General features: G+C 44.2%; 1 protein-coding gene across 1 annotated transcript; it reads left to right on the top strand.

Annotated features, from left to right (window-relative positions):
• The first annotated feature begins 112 nt into the window (after positions 1 to 112).
• Slu7 (Pre-mRNA-splicing factor Slu7) lies at positions 113 to 18,839 on the top strand. The gene is made up of 15 exons (XM_077645806.1): positions 113 to 193; positions 481 to 683; positions 789 to 936; positions 1,029 to 1,109; positions 3,526 to 3,690; positions 3,765 to 3,836; positions 3,920 to 4,054; positions 4,826 to 4,923; positions 5,194 to 5,261; positions 8,347 to 8,543; positions 8,808 to 8,912; positions 9,366 to 9,476; positions 13,146 to 13,304; positions 15,507 to 15,701; positions 17,441 to 18,839. The coding sequence occupies exons 2-15, from the start codon at positions 529 to 531 to the stop codon at positions 17,600 to 17,602; spliced, it is 1,851 nt and encodes a 616-aa protein (XP_077501932.1). The 5' UTR covers positions 113 to 193; positions 481 to 528; the 3' UTR covers positions 17,603 to 18,839.
• Positions 18,840 to 24,984: the final 6,145 nt, after the last annotated feature.

Raw genomic sequence — 24,984 nt, 5'->3', positions numbered from 1 at the left:
TTTAATAAATCATATGTTTTTTATGCAAATTTACAGCGTGAGACACAAAGTTTTATTGTCGAAGTTAGGCGTTTTATGAATTTCGCGAACAAGAAAAAAAAATGTTTGGTTTTGGTAGGATTTAATTACTCGCTTTGGAGTTTTGGTTGTGGCGACGTCGTCACGTCGTCGCGTCGAAACGCAGTGAGAACTTGTGAGTAATTGTGTGAATGTTTTTATTTGACGCAAGAACGACGTCACAATTACTTGTGGTTTGTGCATGTGATGGTTAGCTTTGGTGGTTGACGATGAGTGTCAGAGTACTACGATTCTTTGACATTTTTGGAGGCGCTTTCTCGTGCTGTGTGCTGCCTGCGCGTTAGCTGCGACTTCTGATCCTTTCGGAATCAACGTTCAGCGCTGTCTGAGCGTGCGCCCCGCAGAGTGCTCGCTGTGTCCGCTGTTTTGCAGCGTACTGAGCGGATCGTGTGATATTTTCAGCGAATACCTCGATGTCGACAGCCTGAAGGCGCGCATCATTCATCCAACATGAATCAGACGAACCTTCCTGTGTCGGAGATCATAAAGAGCAAGGAAGTTGATGAGCCAAAGAAACAGTCACGAGAAGACTGGAGGAAGGCAAAAGAACTCGAAGAGGCCAGGAAGGCTGGCACAGCACCGGCCGCTGTTGATGAGGAGGGAAAGTATGTATGTTTATGTTACGATTCAAAACGTGCTGCACGCGGCCATTCTGCGGTGGCCTTGATTTTCAGAAATTTATTCACTGTGTCTACTCACTTTCTGTACAGAGACATCAACCCGCATATTCCTCAGTATATATCTTCAGCACCATGGTACTTTGGGGCGAAAGGACCGACGTTGAAGCACCAGCGTCCGCAGCCTGAGAAGCAGAAGCAGTTCAACCATATCAGTGATTACTATTCTCGGGGTGAATTCGTAAGTGGCGCGTCTTTAAAACGAAATCTGTGATTTAGCAGCGGCAATCGGGAAATGTCCCTCATTTTTTAATTCCCACTGATGTCTTCCAGGACGGTAAAGCAACGAAGTATAGAAAAGGTGCTTGCGAAAACTGCGGCGCCTTGACCCACAAGCGGAAGGATTGCTTGGAGGTAGCGTCTGCTTGGATCTATCTCTTTGTCGTGCTGCTGCAAGCTCAATGCTTGTATGGAGCATAGAGGAGCTGTACATTGTTAAAAATGGGGATGATGAAGCGAAGTAACGTGTTCTTGCTTGCTTAACAATTCTGAAAACAGTATACTAAGCAGTTGTCTTAGTGAATCACTGGCATTAGAGGATTATATTGAGCTGTAAAGCAGAGCAAAAAGGAATGGATGGCTAGCATGTGATGCCGTGGTATGTCATGTTGGAGGGCCGTGCGTGGTTTTAATGATGCAGGCCGGAGCACCTGGTGGTAAGCAGATCAGATTAATGCACACCTTTTCGCTGTGTCCCTGGTCACCAACATGGCAGCCACTGTGATGGTGCAAGCCATCTATTTATACAGTTGGGGGTCCCATGGTAACGAAAGTCAGCAGCAACACTGTTGTTAATGCAAAAGCAAGTGAAGGCAAATGACGTATTAAACTGTGCATTTGTAGAGTCGTTAGGTCTGTGTTTCATTTTAGCTACTTTCCTTCACTTTGGGGTTGCTACCAATCATGTCACAGGTATATTAAGTCAGCTTCCTGTGGACATGTAGTAGGACTTGCAAACGTGAGGAGTTGTCATCTAGAGCTTATTGGTCAAATTGCAAGCACGTGAGAACTAAACTCTTGTGAAATCCTTTCCTTGTGCTTGCAGGTTCTTTTCTATAATCACAGAAATTAGCTTCTTAATGCATTTCACTGACATTGTGTTTGCAATGCATTGCCGCTGGTCTCAAGAAATGGGCGAAAGCTGACAGGCATACAGTGCACCCGAGCTGTTTTAGTTTGGAGTGTTGACTAGGAATTGCAACTTGGCACAAACGAAAAATAGTGTGAACTGGGTGCTTCAGCAGCCTTTGTTTGAGGTGTAGTTAGTTCATGTTTTCAAGGTGGAATACTTTTTAGTACAACACATAAAGGGGACAAGACAGAAGTTTGAAGCAGGCTGTCTTCTCTAAGGTATGCAAAAGCTATACTCCATTGCACAACTTGTTTGTAAGGGAGTGGAAGCTTCGTATACTAGACAACTTTTGTAATTGGGGGGGGGGGGGGGGGCTCTTATAAACTTGCGAGCCAAGCACACAGGTCTGGAAGCTGTTGCCAAGGTTTTAGACATGTTATAGATGGGTAACGGAGTAAGGGTGAACATTGAGAGAAGATTGTAAAAATACAAAGGGGATCCCAGCTTTAGTGCCTAAAATATTTGTAACATAATAGATAAATATTTAATTTTTTAAAATTATATTTATGCAGGACATTCAGCTTGAACAGTACCTTGGAATGATAACAAAATAGCAAAACTCTTTTTTTACTGGCATCTGTTTTGGGGCTCTGTAAGGAAGGTATAAATTGCTTTATTGCTTGCTGCCTGTAGTAAGTGGCATATTTTTTCAGGCGTAAAAAGCTCTAGCCTCTTGTGAATGCAGTATATTATGAAGCTTGTGCTAGTAAACGTTGTAGGTGGAATAAAGCTAACGCATTTCTCATAGCTGTCCCAAAGTCTGCCACTGTTTCATGTGCTCAGTACTATTTGAACTTGATGGCTAAGTGGTTAGGGTGCTCAACCACTGAGCCAGAGGCCCGGCATTGATCCCGGCCACAGTGGCAGCATTTCGATGGAGGCGAAATGCAAGGTGCCCCGTGTATTGTGCAATGTCAGTGCACGTTAAGAATCCCATGTGGTCAAAATTATCCAGAGCTCTCTACTACAGCAACCCTTATAGCCTCAGTCACTTTAGGACATTAAAGGTGCACTAAAGAGGAATCTGAACTCGTCTTTTTACCACGGGAACTCTATCTACACGTTCCGAGCATTCTTAGAAATTTCGAATTATTGTCCTGTATGGCCGATTGCCCTAATTAAATCGGATTAAATGTCCCGGCTCCCGCCTTTTTTTTAACTCAACGCGGTAGGTAGGCGGAGTCAGCCAACGTGTGGAGTGCCTTTCAGCCAGTCCAGTGGCGGCTTCGCTTTCACTTTTATGTTGTTTTTTAGGTTTCTGTGAATAAACAGTTTCAGTCACAGACAATATATAGTCGCAAATTAGGCCCACAGGAAATAAAAATACGCGCGGACACTGATTTATATTACTCTGCTGATGGCAAAGCGGCAAGCCGCCACGGGACTGGCTGACGCGTTGGTCTACCTGCCGCATTAAGTTTTAAAAAAAGGCGGGAGCCAATATATTTAATCCGATTTAATTAGGTCAATCGGCCACACAGGACAATAATTCGAAGTTTCTAAGAATGCCCAGAACGTGTAGATAGAGTTCCCGTGATAAAAATACAAGTTTAGATTCCTCTTTAGTGCGCTTTTAAACCCCATAAGCCAAAAAAAACCCAACTATCTTGCATTTTCTTCCTTCAACCCTTTTTTTAGAGACCTCGAAAGGTTGGTGCCAAGTTTACAAATGACGACATTGCACCCGATGAAAAAAACCTGCCATCTCTAAACCTGGACTATGATGGAAAGCGGGACAGGTGGAATGGCTTTGACCCTGCTTGTTATCAGGCTGTTATTGAAGAATACAGAAAAGTGGAGGAGGTACTGTTTCTGGCTGTCATGTTTCTGTTGTGTAACAGAAATTGCGCAGCTCGCTCATGCCGTGCTACTTTCAGGCAAAACGTCAGCTGAAAGAAGACAAGCTGAAGCATGACATAATGAACTTGGAAGGAATCAGTACACGAGAGGTAATCTTAGTGAATATGTTGTTCTTATTCTCGTTTTGAGCAATGACAGCCAATTTTTGATGTGCTGTCACTCATTTTTGTAGAGGGAAGACAGTGATGACGACGTTGATGGCGACGAGGACAAGTATGCGGACAATGCAGACATGCCTGGCACAAAGGTGGACAGCAAGCAGCGCATCACTGTGCGAAACCTTCGCATTCGTGAAGATGTTGCAAAGGTGTGTAGCTTTTTGCATGTTGGTCAGCTTTGGAATGCAGAACATGGGTCGGGTTGCCATATGCATCTGACCCTCTACATAGGAGCAAAAAAGTGCTAACAGGAAACATTTAGTGTGCTAGGTAACCATATACAAAGCCTGTTCTGGCTGCGTTATTTCTTGTGACACTCGCTTGTTAGGTGCTTTTGCAAGCCCACCACAATGGAGAGGAGATTATAGTGGGGCCATAAGCCAGAACATGTTATTTTGCCACTGACTGCGCTATTATTTAATAAGGGCGATGTCATGGCTTGCTAACCCCTATATAAAGTGAGTATGGATTGATAAACTTCTTTTCACTGACGTCAAGTTCATAGATGCGGCAAATTTTTCAAGAATTTTGAGTCTGAGTGTGAACTAAAATTTTATTCATTCATTTGCAAGTTTGCAAAAAAGAAAAAAGAATAACTGCTTCTGGGCTAGACAAAGGAAAAGATGATTGCTGGGCAGCTTAACTATTCTGCTAACTGAACAGGAAATGTGCATGAGTGAAATATAGTCGTACCGATGAGAACATTGTATTTTAATATATTGTACAGATGCTTGAACGTTATCATTGGGTTTTGGTTTGCTCAGACAGCCAGCTTGGGACAGTTTTAAAACATTGGTGAAAATGTGCTGAAACATTACAAACTGAGATTATATCAAAGCTGTTTGTAATGTTTCCTTTTTGGTGAAAGAAGGTAATATGTACATAGTTTGGCAGCTCACATTTTTCTTTGAACTTTTCAGTACCTAAGGAACCTGGACCCGAACTCAGCTTACTATGACCCCAAGACACGTTCCATGAGGGATAATCCATACAAGAACTCTAACAAAGGTTCAGATGAGTAAGTTGGCGATGATGAAGTGGTTGTGAGGGAAATGATCTCTGTCTGCTTTTGTGGATATATTTTTCTGCTTGTTTCAACCTGATGGAGACATTTTGTAGCACTTTTGTCTCAGTTTCTTCTCATTCTTGTTATGTGCTGTTTTCATTTCATCTGCCACACATGTAGCGAACAGGATTGCTTTGCAAATCAATTTGACAGCCATGGTTCTTTATTTGTTGTGTTTTATCTGACTTTTTTTTATACAATTATAGAACTCTTCTTTTGCAGGCTCTCTTTTGCTGGAGATAATTTTGTTAGGTATAGTGGAGACACCCAGAAGATTGCAGAAGCTCAATGTAAGTACACCATCCACATTCTTGTAAAAAAGAAAAGAAAGACCACTTGGCAACCTAAAAAGCTTGTTTTCCATGGACTTATCATGGACATAAGTGCGCAGTTGATGCGTTGGTCCGGTTTGTTATGGACACTAGCTTCATTAAATGTGTATCATTTTGTGCTGCCAGCAGATGTAGTAGCCCTTTGTGCCAAGTGAGAATAGGGAGAAGTGAAGGAAGGGCTATTTCGAGATTCTCAAGGCAGGTGGTTAAATTTGGTTTGGTTTATGGGGTTTAACATCCCAAAGCGACTCAGGCTATGAGGGATGCCGTAGCTTAGGACTTCAGAAATTTCGACCGCCTGGGGTTCTTTAACGTGCACTGACATCACACAATGCACGGGCTTCTAGCATTTCGCCCCCATCGAAATTCGACCGCTGTGGCCGAGATCGAACCCGCGTCCTTCGGGTCAGCAGTCGAGCACCATGACCACTAAGCCACTGCGGTGGCTAAAGGTTAAATTGTAACTAATTAGTAGGGCTTGAATGATTGGGCAGAAAGCTTATGCAAGCTTTGTGTGTGTGTGTGTGTGTGTGTGTGTGTGCGTGCGTGCGTGCGTGCGTGCGGGTGTGAGAGAGAGAGAGATTCATTTGTTTAATACCACAGTCGTGGCCAAGTGGCTTAAGCATTTGCCTCATAAGTGGTAGGGGCTGGGTTTGGTCAGCCAGCGTTGTCATGTGCCCACCGGTTTTCCAATGGGTACAATATTTCCACTTGCTTGATGCTTGGCTTCTCACCGGTAGGCCTTTGACCCCACCTCATGCAGACCAACAACACATTAGCCTTGGCACTGTTTGACCAGGCTGCCCTTGCACCATCAAAATCAAATCATTATCTTCATCAACTCTCCAGAGCTGGTTTTAACGCGACAGCGTTAAGGGTCCCATTCAGCAGCAACCCCGTCGTCGACAGCATGTCGAGACAAGCAGGTGGCTCATCTGCGACCTAGTTCGCATGACCTTGTGAGTCATCACAACCTGCCCATCTTGGCGGGTGGTAGCTAAATTAAATTGGTCGCGAGAGATTGCTCGGAAAGACCAACCTGGTTCTCACAAGCCCCACCAGTGGCTGCGTTTAAAACAGCCACTGGAGGAAGTAGTGGCACACTGCTTTACTGCTGCACCACTGTGCCAGGAGTGGTATGAGGACTGCCCGCAATATATGAATGTAAAGTAGAGAATGACCAGTTCTGCATGTGTGGGCATGTAGGCTGACCTATGTGACAGAGGACTACTTGCACGGGAGGGATCTTTTATACTATCGTATTTTACGTCTAAGGGTAGCTTAAGCATTATGTGACGGTGAAAGAAAGAACAGTGTCCGTGTCTGCAAAGCACTACGCAAAGAGTACCCATTCGGCTGAAGGGACCCATTAACGCTATCGCGTCATACCCTTGAGGTGGAGCTTAAGTGTCCTTACAAGTTTTTTGTTACCCCTTTGAGTGTCATTGACGTACTGCTACGTTTTCTCGTTTCCCGCTAGCCCCTGCATTCAAAATGTGTGGCAGAATACAAATCTGGCATGGTTGATGTGGTGCTGCCATCTATGTTGTCTTTCTTGAAGCTTGTATTATCACCTCTCGCTGGGCTTGGCAGTTGAAGGTCGCAAAGTGACTGTGCAAGGGGGCATGGTGACTCGGCGACAGGTCTTCGAGTGCTTATTCCTAAAGGAGTAGTCTTCTCAGAATGTGGACAGCCCTATGCTTGCAATTTTCTGTTCAAGCATTTTCTGGCTTCGGTCTGCCACGTGCTGTAGCTTTGTAGAAAAATTTTTTTCATTCTCTTGCCATATCCGCTACATAGTGTCAAATTTTGGAAGTGCGCGTCCCTGCCTCTCCATGACCTCGCTCGCCGCTGTCAGTGGCAAGTAAGGTTTTTCACCTCACTTCCACCTCCCTCTTCATAAGTTTTCAGTTTCGCTTTGTCCGGACCGCTGAAAGTGCTTCCTCCTTGCGTGTGATTGTCCGCAGTCACACGATTGCGCACGAATGCAGATTGGGGCGGCAGCTCTTCAGATTCCAAATTTAGGCAGTAGAAGAAAACACTCCCGTGTTACCTGCGCCGAGTGCGACATAAAGATTTGTTCCTTGGCCCATGTCCCAAGCTCTACCTTACTGCCCAGAGGTACTGAGAAAAATGGGTCTTTTTGCGGTGTTCTTAGCTAAATCTGCATTTTTTTATTAGCAACCGCTGGTAGACATTGCAATGTGCATTTGCCATTACCTATGTTGTCTTCTGTAAGGTATATAACCGAAAATGAACCATGCTACTGGTTTTCTGATATTCTAGAAAAACGACAGTGGGAGTGCGCCACTCCTAAAAAAACCTGGCACTCAAAGGGTTTGGGTTGTTTCTGATACATCTATAACTTCTTTAAAGAACTGCATCTTATGGAAAATGTACAGCTAAGCTAGGAAATATGAATATACTTAGCCATTGATACACATTTCAAACACTGCAGGGCTGCTGAGGCCTGAAAGTTACTTTAAGCACAAATGGAGTGCACTGCCTTGGTTCTCGCAGACGCTGCCAAAATAAGCAGGATATAGAATGAGGAAACTCTAAAATGTGATATCTCCGTGTTCTTTGGTACACTGTTGGTCTATAAGGACTCATTTTGCAGCGAACCTTCTACATTGCCTTTGGCCAATATTTGCTAGGGCATAGCCAAGGAGCACCTTCTGTTGGCTGAGAAAGTGACTGCATATCTTATTCCTCTATCTCTGTTGCTAGGCATACCTGCTGTTTATTGTAATACATACACAAGTAAGCGCAAGTAGTGAGCATGGCCACCTTCACATAAGTTATGATGATAGCATCACATCGATTGTATTGAAAGGCTCACAGAGAGGATGCAAGTACGGGTGGTTGAGAATGGCTACCTTTTTGCTTTCACTAATTTACTTGATGTTTAATTCTATGAAAACAGTTATTGTTAATAAGTTGTTCAAAACACTGATTTTTCAGTCTTAAGCGTTTTCAGTGAAAGTAATTTTAGTGCCCTTTAAGGCAGTGAAAATGCTTGGCTGCTCTTTTTTTTTTACAGTGTTTGCTTGGCAGGCGTATGAGAAAGGTGTGGACGTTCACTTGCAAGCAGAGCCCACGAAGGCTGAGCTGCTGAACAAAGAGTTCCTTTCAAAGGAGGAGGAGTTCCGTCACTCTATGAAAGACAGCATCCTGGAGAAGTATGGTGGAGCAGAGCACTTGCAGATGCCTCCAAAGGAGCTTGTATTCGCCCAGACAGTGAGTCTGCACTTGAGAATTTTAATGTCTTAAAGTGACTATTTGATTGGATCCACCAGTGTGTGCAGTGCTTGCCATTGGAGACATTGTGATGACAGTTGTTGTCTAGTGTTTCTTGGAAGTCACCCTAGATGTTCGAGAAAGCTAGACTTCCAAAGTTTTTTGGGGGGGGTAGGGGGGTTGACTCACCCTGGGTGAGTCAACCCCCCTACCCCCTCTCTTGCAGTGTTTTTTTTTTTCTCATAATATCTTATAATATTGTAGGAGGAGTATGTTGAGTACTCACGGCATGGTGAAGTGATTCGGGGAGCTGAGAAGCCTGTGATTCGTTCCAAGTACGAAGAACATGTGCTCATCAACAACCACACAGTAAGCAGCCATCCCCCCCCCCTTTTCTTGCCCCTGTCTTCTTGGCATTTGTGCATTTTCTAGTGTATTGTATTAGGGGTTTGTAATAGGTGCTACAAAGACTTACACAAAGCAGTGGTATTGTTGATATATTAAATTAGCAGTGTGTCCTTCTCTAAGTTCCAAATATTATTCACAGTTATTAAAGATATAAGGCTGTGGAGAAAATTTAAATTTATTTAGTAATAAATTTGTTAACTTGCATCTTTGGCCATGCATCTCTATTTTTTACAAGTCACTGCTTACTGATAGGTATGGGTGTGTGTAGGCATTTTTTAAAAGTTTATTTATGTTTGTGCCATGTAGGTCTCAGTTTGATAGCATGTGCGTGCTTTTTCAATAAGGCTTTCCTGCCTAGTTCTGGCTGCATAATGCTGCAGCCTTGAAAGTGATGTGCTCTCTTGTTTCTTGCAGTCTGTCTGGGGATCCTATTGGAAGGACTTCCAGTGGGGCTACAAGTGCTGTCATTCGTTCATAAAAAACTCGTATTGCACTGGGGCCAGTGGCAAGGAGGTGCAGGCTGTGGTAAGTTCTTTTCTTTCTCTGAAGGGTTAGTGAGAGCTTACTTTTAATGAAAGAGCGTGTATGAGCGTAAACTATGGGTGCATTTGAATTGCACTTTAGATAAAAAAGTATAGACGATCAATGCTATTTGATGCGGTCAAATATGTGTTAGCATTAGTGTTCCCTTCAAGCAGAGCAGCTACTGCTGCTGACGAGTTCAGACCGTGTCAGCGGGTGACATGATCCAGTCCGTCAATCACCATGTCGCGTGCCATACCCCAAACCTGCTCTCCGGATCCAATCCAGCAATCACAGTGTGAAACGCCGTGCCGCCTCTCCACTCTCTTCGCTCTCCCATTTTCCCTCTTCACCCTCCTCTGAAAGCGGAGAGGGGCATTTTCCTCTTTCCACTTTGCCACCTGCTACCCGAGGCTTTACTTCAGACAGATGTACAGATTTTTCCAACATGGGGGTTCAAATGCTAATGCACTAAAAATTTCTTTGAGTGAGTAGTTGTGCTTGTAGCACCCCTTTAAGCATGTTCGGGCCGCAGGCCACAACTCGCTCCGCATGCGGTGCCCTTGATGACGGAAGCAAGAGCTGCACGATTAAAAGAACGGTTCGAAACCTCGGGGCTGGTTTTTCCTTGCTGTAGCTTCTACATGCTCATGGGCTTCACTGTCCTGTTACAAGCTGTGTGAATTAATTATGTCAAACATTATTTAACACATTATGTGCCCAGATAATATGAGCTATGAGCTTGACAGATGAGCAGGTCTACATAGCTACCGTCCCCCCTTCCCCTTTATTGATTTGGCAGACTGAGAAAAGCTACAAGATTTTCTATTAAACAGGCGGCTTTTCTTGCTCTGTGACACTTTCATACTTACTGATACTTGTTTATTGATACTCCCCTTTGATGTCACTTCTCTATAGCACCTGCCTGCTTACCTGCTTGTTAGTACTTCCTTTGCGGGCTTTATTTTTTCTAAATTTTGGAGTAAAAATAAAGCACTATGTTTTGAGGTGAAAATTGGCCACTAACTGGATTTTCCTAGGAAGTGCCTGGTAATTCAGGTTTGTTGGGTTCTTTTTATTCATGAAATGAATTGACTGTGAGTGATTTTTTTCTTTTTTGCAGGATATAAAATATTTATTGCTCATAATTTTTGCTAACAAGTTGCACCAATAAAATGATTACTATACTACAGTGCATGGGTAGCCTTGTGCAGTGCTTTGGCATTCATTCAAGACCTGTTTGCTTTTGCACATACACTGTGAAAACATTCTTTCAATGTCGTAGCTGCCATCTGCAATGCACAGCCATGTTAAAGCAGGCTGTCGTTGATGCGGGCATGGTCGTTTTGTTCCTTTCTACTGGCCGTAAAACTTCTGTGTAAGCCTATGGAAGAGTCTCCTATGCCATCTGAATTAACCATGCTGCAGCGCTGCGTCAGTTAGAGGCTAGAGTCTTCTGTTTGTGTAGAAATTGGTATCATTGGAAAATCCTGAAGCCCATTGCACCGGGTTATATCACAGCAACCAAGGAAACAGTTGCTGCTTAGGCAAATGCAAGAAGTGTTCATTCAAGAAGTTCTTAGAACATGCCTTATGGCAGGCATTTGGGGACCATACTGCATCTTGTGCCTTTAGCGCATGTGGTATGGGCATGGAGCACAATACTTTGTTTTATCTGTATTTTTGTTTGGCTTGTGGATGTTTTTCAGGCTCTGTGTGAAAGGCTTCGCCTTCGGGGGTGCACTTATCAGAATGGTGGTTCTGAGGGCTTCCTTCTGACAAGTACTTTTAGAACTCATTTTGTTGTAAGCACATCCAGTGGATGAGAGGGGTTAAAAGAGGTTTGCACTTACCACTTAAGAGACCTTTCTCAGATTAGTCTGATATACCTGCTAGTTTATCTTCAGCTGTTCATTCTGGTAAGCTACATTTTTTGGGAAGGAAGCTTTTGAGAAGAAATCTGGTTTAACCTGACCTTTATAAAATCGGCTTGGAATGTGAAAATCAGGGGAAAAGGCTTTAGTAATAATATTAAAAAAAATTTCTACTGATAACCCACTGAATGTGCTGGAGAATGGAAAGTTTTATTGGTTTGTCCTGTGTGTTTGTTTATGGCCATTGTGTGCATGCTCTCTGCAGCCGTGTAACATGAAGTCTTGCTATCACAGGGCAATGGATGGCCATGTATATTTGTCATTGATTGGACATAGCAGTCACAGGTACAAGGTATTGCTTGCAGAGGAAGGCAAAATAAAACTAGAAGGCGGAAAGTAGTCTGCTATATATAGGCACACAGCTTGCATATGGGTTTTGTTCTTGTGGCTGAAGCTCACAGCTAGGGGCAGATCGTGCGTGAGAAATCTTGGAGGCAGAGTTGCTGCCTATTTTCTCTGGTCTGTGTGTCTCTGGTCTACTTATTTGTAATGCGTGCTTGTGTGAAAATGCAGATGAAGCTGTCAACTACAGTCAGCCACTTGGTCGGCAATGGTGCAGCTGGTTTCCCCACTACTCATATTTGTAAAGCCGTGCAAGCATTGGCAGTTTCGAATACACACCGAATATGTTTGCTATTAGGCTCATATTTGATTTGGAAAATGGATAATAAAAATTTTCCTAATAATTGTCAGCGACTGAATACCGCCCGCTTATTAGTCGCGAGGGCACTGATTTTGCGCTGTTTTCCCGGCTCACTCGCGCTGCCAATCGCTTCCCTGAACAAGCAGTTGCACGCGCCAGAATTCAAGACTGCCGAACCGTTTGCTGTTTAATTTGTTGCTAGTCAGCCAGGCCGCATGCGAAGGCGCTATTTTGTCGCCCGTTATCTCCTTTGCCTCCCACTGTTGGCTTTGCGATTGTATCGCTGCGCGTTTACTGCTTTGAGCTGTGCACTCGTCGGGGAACTACATATAACGTGGGGCGAGGCGGGAGGGGGTATGCATGTTAAATTTAGAGTCAACATTTTTGTTGACCAGCGAGGAGTTCAAGATGGGAGGTCTAAGTATAGGTGGCAATATACTGTATATGCTGTGCGTTATGACTTTTGTAGAGTTTTTTAGGACGTTTTCAGAAAATTTTCGCGTGATTTGCCCTCTGCCTTTTTTGAAGCCCTAATTTAAAGAAAAAAAAAGTGCGCAAAATGCGCAAGAAGATGTGGTATATGTTGCAAAGGCAGTTCCTCCGGGAAGGGACAGTGTCCTGTAATGTGAAGAGTTGATGAGAACCACATTTTCAGTTTGTGCACCTTATCTTATTAACTTCCGTTTTGGTGTTCCCATACTTGGTTCACCCCACCAGAGTTTGAAGGGAAAAGTGCCTTGGCTTGGCTTTAATTTTCTGTCTTACACATGAATAAGTTTTTCTCTTTTTTAGTAGTCTTGCTTGGCAACATTAAAACAAGTTGAAAGAAGAAAACCCAAGGCAGCAGCAGTGTTGCGTGGCCTGTGCACTGTCTTGCTTCTGGTTTTTCTTCTTTCGTGTTGCTTAAAAAAAAGTGTTGGCATGGAACTAAATGAGTATGCATGTTTGACCTTACAGTATCTCTACACCAGTTTATTTCTTTTCTGCTAGCTTCATATGGTGCTGAATCAATGTTGATGAGTTGCAAGCTTGGGCTGCAGAGGGTTTCTGTCACTAGCTTAAAGCAGGTTCCTCTTGCTTTCTTCCTGCTTGCAGTCGGGTGGTGCAATGCTAATGCCAGCCAAATTGATGGGAGCTCCTCTGGCTGATGATGCTGCCCATGCTGAATCAAATGCCAAGGAAGACACGCTGGAGGTTGAAAGCTTGCAGCCGGCATTGAAAGAACAGCAGGATGAATCCCCACCTGTAGTTGCCGTAAGTGCCCGAGTCTTGCACTCACTAATTTTTTGTTTGTAATTGCAGCTAGACGATTTGGTACTTATTTGTGTTTCGTTTACTTTGTGTACAACTTGTAAATTTGGGTAGTGTTCATGAGACCACTTGAACTGCTAAGAACTGCTAAGGTGGCATTTGACCTGCAGCTCATTAGAGCACTTTGCATGGGAACTTTGTACAAATGCAGTCGTGTGATGTATTTGCTTTTCTTTTTCTTTTGTGAAAAAGTAGTGCAAAAAGCATAATAAAATTGTGTGTGCAGACATCTGTACACTTGCCTACAATACTGAGGTGACATTTTTTGTAGTGCATCAGAAACACCTGACGTTAACTTCTTGGTTCCAGGTAAGTAGTCTCCCAGAATGCATGGAATGTGCTGCCTTACTGTTTTGCACTTGAGTTACTTGCTCTGCATTTTGTCCACCTAACTCAACAATTTTGCCTAACTCAAGCTCATTCATTACAAAACTATTTATAACAGGGTTTAATGGATTGCTTAGATCAGTTATTGGGATGAGCTGCTAGGATAAGAGAGACCCAATATTTTCAAAGTAATTGTTAAACGTGTCCACTACATTCTGATCAGTTATGTTAGGTTGTACTTGTTGCTTAGAGGGAAGGCGAATAGCATGATTTACAACATTTCACATTTTTGCTGTATATTTCCATTTACTTTCTGGATAAGGAAGGAGTAATATTCCTATTTCTCATCATGGAGACTGGAATTCCTAAGGCACTTAAATCTGGTTAGGTAATAATGATTAGTTTTATTCTCTTTCCATTTTTCATACCAGTACTCTTTATTTAAGTCATGAATGGATTTTGTCATCCACGGGCAAACAAGTTTCTTGTATTTTCTTGCACATGTACTCTCATTACATTGTGCCACTATACTTTGAAGGGTGCCAATAAAATTGTTAAATTCTGTATCAGCATTACTATCATAAATAGCAGAAAAATCGGTTTGTTCTAGCAGGTGTGAAGCGATAGGCTACAGGTTAAGGCTACCGCACGTTAAGCGGTAGAAGAAATAAACCAGGTGGCATGTGAAAAAAAACAAACTAATTTATGCCCTGAGAGGAAAAGATCAAAGCACAAGAACAGGAAAACAAAAAAAGACACTCGTGGAAAGCAAAGGAGAGAGCTTGAGGGAAAAAAGGAAAGGTCCACTCAGCGTTCAGCGAAAGACTCAGCGTTCCACTTATCAGCCTGGTAGATGGCGCGCTTTGCAAGGAGGCGTGGCGGGTCATCGGTGCAGCCTGTTGTCGCTGGTCGGCGCCCTGATAGAAGTGTAGGGTGGATGGCAGTGTCCACAACAGGCCTCAAAGCTGCCAGCAGGAACCCGGCACACCTGTGGAACACAGGCGCAGCCCCCCAGGTGAGGTAGCCCGGGCAAGCAGCGGTAGCGATGGAGGCGGCCCACGTTCAGAGGCTACCGGCCACGGGAAAGGCAGGAACGGAGCAGCGGCGCCTGGGTCTGGTAGCTCAGGCTGTCGACAGCCCAAGCCTGGGAACTCGGACAGCCAGCAGATGTCGTGCACGTCCGTCGCCGACCGCGCTCTTCCTGTTCTCCGCCACCTTCCACTTCCGTGTTTTCTTCTTCATGCGTGACCCCTTGCGTCTTCTCTAGCCGCAGTGTGGCGCTGGCTCATTACAGTAGGCTGCGAAGCAAGCTATGATTTACATCTGAGTTTCTGCTGTGTTGCAGTGCATGCAGCAGGCATTTCACGTTACCACTTCTGGCCATTGCTGATGGAGTAGTGCCACTGACAGTGAGTGGAGTGTACAGCAAGTGGCTACCAGTCGGAGGCAAAAATCAAGGCAGCGTACTCCGTACACTCTCGGAGACAACTTGTATCTTGAACCCAGAGGCCAGCAGCAGATGTCGCTGATGTTCAACAGAGCATGCCACTCAAGTGCTCGGAACGAATGTGTGGGCATCTGCAGATATTGAAACCATAGTGGTGTGCCCTTTTCACTCACATATTTATTTTTCCCCTCTAGTCGTGACTGTTTCTGCTGGTTTACACCAAGTGAGAAGTATCTCTAGTTTGGCCTTGTCCTCTTTATAGGGGTGGAAATTGAAATTCTTCCTTGCCATAAGTTGTTTGAGAGAGTCATGTGTGTATTGCTAGTATGTATAGTGATTAATCTTGCCATAATCATCTTGCTGTCTTTCAGGGGACTGTCTCCCCCCCTCTAGCAGCCACTGTCTTTAAGGGGACTGTCTCCCCAGAAAAAGCCAAGAAGAAGAAAAAGAAGAAGTACAAAAAAGCAAGAAAAGAAAAACCAGTGAAATGTGAAAGCAGCAGCAGCTCAGACAGTGAGGATTCTGATGCTAAGGCAGAAAGAGAAAGAAAAGAAAAGATTAAAGAGGTAAGACTGTTTGCATTTTGCTTTCTCTTTGAGGATTAAATGCTGCACTTCTGTGCTTTGTTAAGGTCAGCCGTAATGTTAGTGCATTGTGCCACTTGCAGTTAATTATTACACACCTTCCTAAGTGCAATTATAGTAGATCTACCAATCTCAGAGCTGGAACAGAAAAACTGGGTGTATTCGCTAAATGCTCAGTGTTTTCTTTTTTTGTGTATGTTAGTCATTGTCGTTGAAAGTTAATGCTTTTGTCATTTAAGCTCAAGTTTTTTGCTTGAGCATATGTATTCAGTGGCTGCTAGACAAGGCACTGGAAAAAAACAAGAAGGGTTGCATGTGAAGTGCAACCCTTCTTGTGCTACACCTGTGCTACACATTTCTTATTTTTCAATAAGCAAGTTCAGTAAACTAAAAATGTTCTTTTTTGCTGTCCACATTTGATAATTTTCTACCCAGAATTCAGAGTAGGCTGGAGTATTGTTTGTGCCACACTGGATTATGTTTTTCACGGGACTGCAGAAAATATAACGTACCACCTGGCAAATGTGGTGCACATATGAAAAATATTTACATCTTTGCTGCTTTTCTTTCTTTTTTTTACTTTTAATGTGGGCTTCTTTAGAATTTGCAAGGCTTTGTGGCTTTTGTGATCATTTGCATGTGCAGGATATCCTAAACGTCCAGCGATGACAGCGACTGAGCATGCGGAGTGGGCAAAGTTTGGGCACATGTGCACACTTCTGTGCAGTTTCCGTGGCCTGGAACCTATATTCGCGTTTATTGGAACCTAGAAATTGCGTTTTTAAGTTGGGGGTAACAAGGAAAACGCAGATGACAGAAACATGCCTTGGAGCCAGCCAGCGCAAATGCATCTCATAGGGCGCTGCCTGCATGTCGTCGGCTGTGGCATAGGTTTGTTTTCGCGCTTTCGGTTGTGTCTGCTCGTGTTGCAACGACGATGGAACTGCACCAACAGCCGCACAAGATTCACGCCTCCTGTAAACGCGTGCAGCATTGGCGTGGTTGCAACACGGTGGAAGCCACCGAACATGGTGGCAGCCAAGCATCAATAAGAGTCGAATTCTGCTTTATTTATTTATTTATTTAGAGTACACCCTGCAGCGCCGAAGCATTTTAGCAGGGGAGTGGGTACGGCATGAAGTGATGAGTGTGTGAATATAATAACCCCAAAAGGGAGGGATGGCAAAGGAGCAATGCATCAAGATCAGTAGAACAGAAAAGAAGACAAAAAACAAAACAAAACATGCATGCATGCGCTTTAGGACAACGCGTACAGTCAATGGCTTAAAAGAACAGTGCAATTACAAATCACTGATTAGACTTAAAAATACATCTCGGAAAGCACCCACGACGTCAACCGTCATTGGTCTGTGCGCCATCACCCTCCTGCGCGCGCTAAATGTAGGATGTCAAAATGTCGGCATGGGGTAAAGCACTGTCACAAAGTGACATTTGCATGCAGGAACACAGTCACAGTTGTGATGTAAAAACCGAGTTTGTATTGCGTGGGTTTCTATGGGACCTTGTACGGGGCCGGCTCATGAAATTATAGCAGCTGGGAAAACTTAGCACCTTGGAACGTATCTGGATAAAGGAGCAGTCAGTCGGGATTTGTTAATTATGGGGAACATTTTCTGACTCTGTCAGCAGCGCTTCTGACACTACTTGTCCTGTTGAAGAATTTGGTCGCAGATTTGTTTATTCATGACTGTTTCTTACAGGCCATGGAGCAGATTGACAAAGACCAGACTCAAGAGACTGATGAGCGAAAGCGCAAGTACAACAGCATGTACGACGTGAAAGCACCGACTGAAGAGGAGATGGAAGCCTACTACATGAAACGCAAGAGAGATGATGACCCAATGGCCATGTTTATTCCATAATTGGTTTTTTGATCATGAGTACTCATTGCTTCTTATCGCAACATGTACATACCACCATGAAGTGTTAAACTTTGCTAGACGTTAAAGTGTGACATGTCTATGTGTCCTGTGTTCTGCACTTGTTTGATTTGATGGAGTACTGCAAGAAAAGGAGTATAATCAACGGTGCTTCATTTCACGCTGCACTCTTGCCATAAAATTGCTGAGAGAATTTATAGCTATTTCTTTTACCAAATTTTGGCGTGGGTACAGGTTTGCAGAAACTGGAGCTGTAACCTTAGTTGTGGCAAAATGGAGGGGCTGTGAAATGTATAATGCTTTCCTGGACGTCAACTACGGTGTATGTTTCTGTGTAGTCAGTGCTAGATTTGGTCTCTGCAAAATTATGTGAAACATGAACCACAGCGTGTGTATATTTTTATGTAAAAGTTAAAAGTGTGGCAGAACTATGAAAAATCAGGGCTTATATCCAGACTTTGGTCTCAGCAAGGATTGATCTTTGGAAGTTTGCACGGATTGTCTCTAGCAGCAGGAGCAATTGTGGCAGTTCAGTTGCAGCAAAAAGTGTTGGATCTGCCATCAAAGCAGGCAGCACACATGCCATTTGCGGATGTGTGTTATGTTACTGCCATGTTGCTGAACAAGCAACAGCTGTTTGCAGTCTAAAAGGCACACCGCTGTTGGAAAACTCATTTCTTTTCAGCCTGTCAAGGTAACAGATTTTGTATTGCAGTGTTATAAGAGCTACATAGAAACTATGGCCGTAAACAGTGGTCATAAGGTTGAGTTTGTCAAGAATGTCTGCAATTTTATTATTTTATTGAAATTTGTCATCTTATTTTACAGTGTGTTGTGTTCTTATTTCAAAAAGGGCAAATTACAAAACAGCGGCACGGTTTACCTAGTTACTGGAAAAAAACGTGGATGTAAACGATGAACCGCAGCAAGACAAACAAAACTGCTTGTGCTACCACTGCCAATCAGTACAGGGTGGCGGGAATCAGTTCTTGCAGGGATTGAAGGTAAATTATGGGCCCAGGTTAAATGAAATGGTTGTATACAATTGGCACATTATTGTTTTGAGGCTGTTACATATGTATATAGTAGTTTACTGGTCTTTGCATGAGACAAAGCTCAGCTTGCACAAGCTGACAACATCTGTTATATAAAATTCACTTCAGGTCTTGTTTCAAAATAAACTGTACGTGTGGTGATAAATAAATATTATGAAGTCAGACGTGTGCTTGTGAACAGGAAAAATGCAGTGCATTTATATCATTATGATAAATTGTTAAAAAATATTGCAATGAATGCAGTTGCATTTTTCCTGCTCCCTTCATCTGAAATAGTTTTGTGATATTTGCCGAAATATGCATACAGTGGCATCATCTGCAGTGCGACATCAGTTCAAAAACAGTTCACCAAGTTGATGCACTAGCCCAGTTCTGTGTTGAGCGGTATTGAGGCAACACGAGGTCTGTATTAGGAATTCACACCATGTCATTGTTTGTTTCCCATCGAATGGCCGAAACATGTAAACAAAGCAGAGGAAGGATGACAGAAATGGGCAAGTGTTTTTTCTTGGTAGTGGGCTCAGTGGAACGGTTCAAATTCTGATGACTTTTATTGTAATTATTCTAGTCATACCACTCATCACTACCATTACACGTGCGTGGACAAAGCTTGTGATGCATCATGGTGGGTGACTATAGACAATTTGTAGCATGATGAATGGTGCGCGATTGGATAGAGGCTGAAAACTGTTTGCTGGTACTGTACCAGCATTGCAGTCAATGTCTTCAGAGCTACCTGCCCTATCATTGTTCTCTTGGTTATTTCATGAGTTGCTGTGTTGCCATTAGGTAGACTAAGACCCGATTAGAAAAGAAGCACACAGTTTGTGAAGAAATGCATGTCAGTGGCATTATGAAATATTCTGCTTCCACTGTATTTTTCGCTGTCAGATCAGGAGACTGCAAGAGCTGTGGTTGCAGGATGAAACAGATTAATGAATTTAACTTTCAGCAGATCCAGACTTCTCATACAATGAAGTCTTAGTTTGAGTGGTTAGAGTCCCTGAGAGCATAACCTTAACCCTTTTAGGGCTTATGACGACCTCAGCTCGTCACGAGCGATCGCCACTTTTTTGCTTATGATGATCTGAGGTCGTCATGGGTGTTCCACAATGTTCCAAGTGACTTTTGACAAGTCCAGTTCGTCAAATCATTCTTTTCTATTTAAAACATAGATGGCAGCACAGGTTCTGTCATTTGCACATTTATTGAATGAGATGGCGGAAGTGTGCCTTATGTTTCCCGCGGTTTCAAACATGGCGTCATCCTTGCGGCGTTCTGGTGTGGGTGATCAATCGCTGTCAGATTGTCAGATGATAATGCAAGTGATGAGGATATCGGCGTCGTCATTTTTCAAGTGAAGAAGATGGTGATGACATTTTTACCGGCAGCGAGCCTGAAGTGGAAGAAAGCAGCAATGAGACGATGGCCAGCTCCCACGAACGGTGTTGGATAGACCTCAACAATATCCCAGTCAAACCTCCACGCTGTACCTTGAACACTATTACACGGATGATAGCCTCATCTAGTTTCAAGGGAACTATGGAGCAATAGTGTGTTTTGTGCACGGCAGTTCAGTGCCAACCCTTACTTTCTGGAGTTTCAGGAATTTATTTCAAAATACGCCATAATGCGCCAGCTATGGGGTATTAAATGAGGGAGTGAGGAATGACCATTGAAACATTATTAAGTGCCGTAAAATATTTTCGTAAATACTTTTTTTTGTTTTAAACATGTTACTGAAGCATTTCATGTCTTAAAAAAATTGGCAATTTTGGAACATGATCTCATGTTTAATGAGCCTTTAAGGGGTTTAACCTAAAAGAGGAAGAATAAAAAAAAAAGGAATTGTTAGCATTAGATTTGTGTCTCTCAGCTTTTGGAGGTACAGAAAGAAGAAACACCAATTTAAGAGTGCAAAATTTTGTGTATTATTAAACAGCATTCATGGCAGCAAATGAGACTGCTGCCAGCTCTGTCCAAAGTGCATTGCTATATGCTGCAGCAAAGGGCCCATGTGGAAGACCTTTGGACTGATTTATTTATTTATTGAGCCTTATAGGCCCCAAAGGGTATTATTATAAGGGTGGCTACAATATCAAAGTGGATCGCAGTAAACAAGGGTAAAGTGCGTTATATTACAAAACATAGCATAATTCCTAAGCATTAATAGAATATAGTCACTACTGAATAGAATACCTGGAGATGCACACGAAATATACAGAAGAATATGTGCAAAAGGAATATAGGCTTGGTAACAAATATAGATGGATTATTCTAGCAGTACAAGCTATAAACTTGCTCACAGAATGAAACAGGATTACTTAACGACTCAGTTGAATGAGTGTTGTCCTGTGAATATATCAGCATGCTTTGGTTGCTTGTTATTCCCATCCCGTTGTTTTTTTTGAAGCACATTTCATGAAACTTGAAAATTTTGTGGCCCCACTCTTACACATTTAAAGTGGTGCTTTGTAGACAGTGTTCTGGTGCACATGTTAATGAAACTGAACTACTGGCGGCGATCTTGCAGCAGCGCTGGATTTATGGGCACGCTCTTGGAGGGACAGTCCTATTCGTACAACATATTTCCTGAACTTTCATTCTCCAAAAAATGGTCAGTGTGTTTTGCCAGCACAAATTCTGGTCAGAAGGCATTATGTCCTTAAATTTGTACCAGCCTTTTAGTGCATCCTTGTTTCTTACAAAGTGTCATTGCAGTACATGAAGTTAGTTATTGATGTTTTTAAACAACAGGTTGCTGTTCATTGTGGAGTTCTAATATAATATGGAAATTCACATTTGCTTAATTTCCGTGGCAGCGGTGACACCACAGGTACAATGCGCCAACATCACGGTGAGCCACATATATGCAGCCGGTTGGCTCTGCTTGCAGTGCTCGACATCTTTGCTCCAGCCGGAACAAGCATTGTTCGAATGCATGTTCCACGACGCCTAGCAGCAAAGTGACCAATGAGAAGTAGCATCTAGTACATATTAATCATTCTGGTTGCACTTGCATCTCTTTACTGTAGTGAGCTCGCTCCATTGCTCACTGCAGCACATAATACTTTGCTCGCCTCATGGATCAGAACTGCTAATATGTGGTTCACGTCTCTCGCACTTTGTAGATGGGCTAGTTAGTGCAAGAGTATGTTGAGATAACAGCATGCATTGTGCACCTCTTAACTCCTGTGTCTGCTTGCAGTTTTCTGAACATGACCGTACTAGGCCCTCTTTTCAATTTAGACTCATATATATATTTCGTCGATTCCAATGAGCATTGTCGATTTCAGAGTGCAAACCCAAGTTGCTGGCATCGATAGACATCTTTAATCATACTAGTTGCGAAGTTATCTGGTTCAAAAGTCCGGGCATAACCCGTGGGGACTGCTGACGTGCACGTGTTCTTACTTGTGTTTGGGGAAACCATGGCACGCCTGCGGTCACGAGCAGCTGTGCCTGCGGTTTCCTGAGCAGTTCGTTACCCGCCGCGGTGGCAGTAGTTAAGACGCTCGGCTACTAAGCCGGAGTGCCCGGGCTCGAACCCAACCACGGCGGCCACGTTTCGATTGAGTTAAGACGCAAGAGGCGCGTTTCGATGAAGGTGAAACGCAAAAGGAGTCTGTGTGCTGTGCGATGTCAGTACACGTTTTAAAGATCCACAGGTGGTCGAAATTAACCGGAGACCTCCACTACGGCACCCCTTCAGGAACTCACGAAGCTCTTTAATAACCACTGACACGCTGGGACGCTCCCATCAGCCTGGACCCATGCCAGCATGCGATTTATACCCAAACCGGGCAAACCACTCACCCTTCAAAATTTGTGCCCCATCTCCTTAATGTGCTGTGTCGGCAAGCTCTTCGAGCATGTCATTCTCAGTCGCCTGCAACCGTTCCTAGAAACAACAAGCTTTCTCTCCAACGTTCAAGTCGGCTTCCGTCCAAACATCTCGGCGCAAGACGTACTTCTCGCCCTTATAGAGTCTCTCTTTTACACTAAGCGCCGTACAGCCGCTACGCGAGCCATACTGGCCCTGGATATTCATAAGGCTTTCGACACAATAAGTGACGACCATATCCTGACAACATTAGCCACCACGGGCTGCGGCACCTGCATACGGAAATATGTTAGGGCATTCCTTCAGGGACGCATGGCAGAACTCCACCTAGAGGATGTCGCCTCCCAGCCTTTCCCCCTGCCTAATCGGGGAACCCCACAAGGGGCGGTCCTATCACCTTTACTTTTTAACATTGCCCTAGCGCCACTAACAAAGGCCCTTTCTGCTATCCCAGGGTTCCACACAGCCATATACGCAGATATAGCACTGTGGACAATGGGAGGATCCATTGGAACAGCCCAGGATATCCTGCAATCTCTCATAGATATCACCACCACCCAATTAGCAAATACAGGCCTCCATTGCTCTCCAAATAAATTAGAACTCTTGCAGCTGAAACCCCTGCCCAGTGACCCTCCCACTGAACTGCACATGTACAGGAATCCAGTGCCCATTGTGTCTCAGATGAAGATTCTCAGCCTTCTCATTAACAACACACTCGATGTAACCGCCACCCTTCAGCTATTGCAAAGACAGACCAAACAGGTGGCCGCACTAATCAAGTGGGTGGCAGCACGCAATCATGGGCTCTCTGAACGCGAGACCCTCAATATGACAAATGCATTAATCATTAGCCGCATTACATACCACCTCCCATACCACATACTCAGTGCCAAACACAACAGGCAGACATCCTAATACGCACGGCTGTCACCTCCACCCTATATCTTCCACGGACAGTTAGCACGAAACATCTCCTGGCCACTGGTACCCACAATACTGTGATCGAATTAATAGAGGCTCAACGCACCAACCAATTAGTCCGCCTGAGTCGTACGGAAACAGGACAGTGCCTACCGCGACAGCTCTGTCTCAATCCACCCATTCCCACCCCAACAAGTCCTACACCTTACATGATTTCTCTGCGCACGCAGGATCACATATATAAGAAGCCCGTACTGTGCAATATGAGCGCTATCGTTCATCAGGGTAGGCGGCAGGCTCGAGCGAGCTATCACACCAAAACATACAGCAACCGCTCCTATATCCTTTATGTCGACGCGGCAGAAAATTCTAAACTAGGATTCTTCACGGCAGTTGCAGCCTATGAAGATGGCACTGTGGGGGCTGCCGCCACTATCCGAACTAATTCACCTGCAGAGGCGGAAGGAGCCGCTATCGCACTTGCGCTGGCCCACTCCACCATTGACAAAAACATAGCCGAAATTTGCTCAGATTCCCAAGCCGCATGTTGCCACTACCTAAAGGGCATGGCGACGCCAGCCACACACTGCATTCTTGCCACATCCACCTATCTCGACCGAACGGTTACTCTGTCGTGGATCCCTCGGCATGCCTCGATGCCCACGGTAATGAGCGCGTTCATGCGCTGGTCCGAGAACTCTCCTCCTGGACCCCGGACGATCAGGCACCCAACCCTGCGCAAGAGGTCCCATCGGTCCTTTATACATATCATCAAATCACCACATTCTACAAACTCAGCCGCATGACACCACCCCACAGTCCCTTGTCACCCGAGCCTTATCCAGCGTCACATGGCGACAATTACAGACGGGCTGGTTTATTTCACCCTATCCTCTCATGCTTTCACCCCACCTTTCCTCCTCGTTGTAACACCTGTGGCGTGCCCAGATCCACACTTTTCCACTACCTTCGGGAATGTCCTTCCCCACCGGCAGTACCCCCCATACCCAATCCCAATCATTCTTCCTGGAAGGCTGCTTTATGGACCGCTCAGCCTGCCGGCCAGAAATGGCTGGTGGATAGGAGTTTATGTGAAGCACAAGCCCATGGACTGCTGGACCAGTAGGGGACCACACTGGAAGATTTTTTTTCTCGTCTGATATAAAAGTTGTTTCCGCCTATACGTCCTACCGCACCTCTTTCTTCTTTCACTCCCTCCTCTATCCCTTCCCTTACAGCGTGCTTCGGGGGCCGGGTGTCCATCGAGATACGTTACTGTTACTGCATCATTTTCTCCTCAAAAACTAATATTCATTTTTTCGCAAGAGGCGCACGTGTGCTGTGCGATGTCAGTGCACGTTAAAGATCCCCAGGTGGTCGACATACTCCACTCCGACACACCTCTTTTCCTTCTTTCATCCCACTTTCTTCCGAGAAGTGAGGAAGATACTTCCACCGAGAAGTGAGGAAGATACTTCATTTCCTTTCCTGAAAAACCAATTTCAAGTTTTTGCCGCGCAATTCATTTCCTGATAACCAAT

This window comes from Amblyomma americanum, chromosome 1 (genome assembly GCF_052857255.1).
Source record: "Amblyomma americanum isolate KBUSLIRL-KWMA chromosome 1, ASM5285725v1, whole genome shotgun sequence".
Lineage (NCBI taxonomy): Eukaryota > Metazoa > Arthropoda > Arachnida > Ixodida > Ixodidae > Amblyomma > Amblyomma americanum.
This window is presented reverse-complemented; position numbering and strand designations above follow the sequence as displayed.

Excerpts from the sequence above, each read along its gene's own strand:
- Slu7 (XM_077645806.1), top strand. The coding sequence starts at position 529 with ATGAATCAGACGAACCTTCCTGTGTCGGAGATCATAAAGAGCAAGGAA. Across the intron at positions 4,924-5,193 it reads TCTAACAAAGGTTCAGATGA|GCTCTCTTTTGCTGGAGATA; the intron begins GTAAGTTGGCGA and ends CTTCTTTTGCAG. Across the intron at positions 5,262-8,346 it reads GAAGATTGCAGAAGCTCAAT|TGTTTGCTTGGCAGGCGTAT; the intron begins GTAAGTACACCA and ends TTTTTTTTACAG.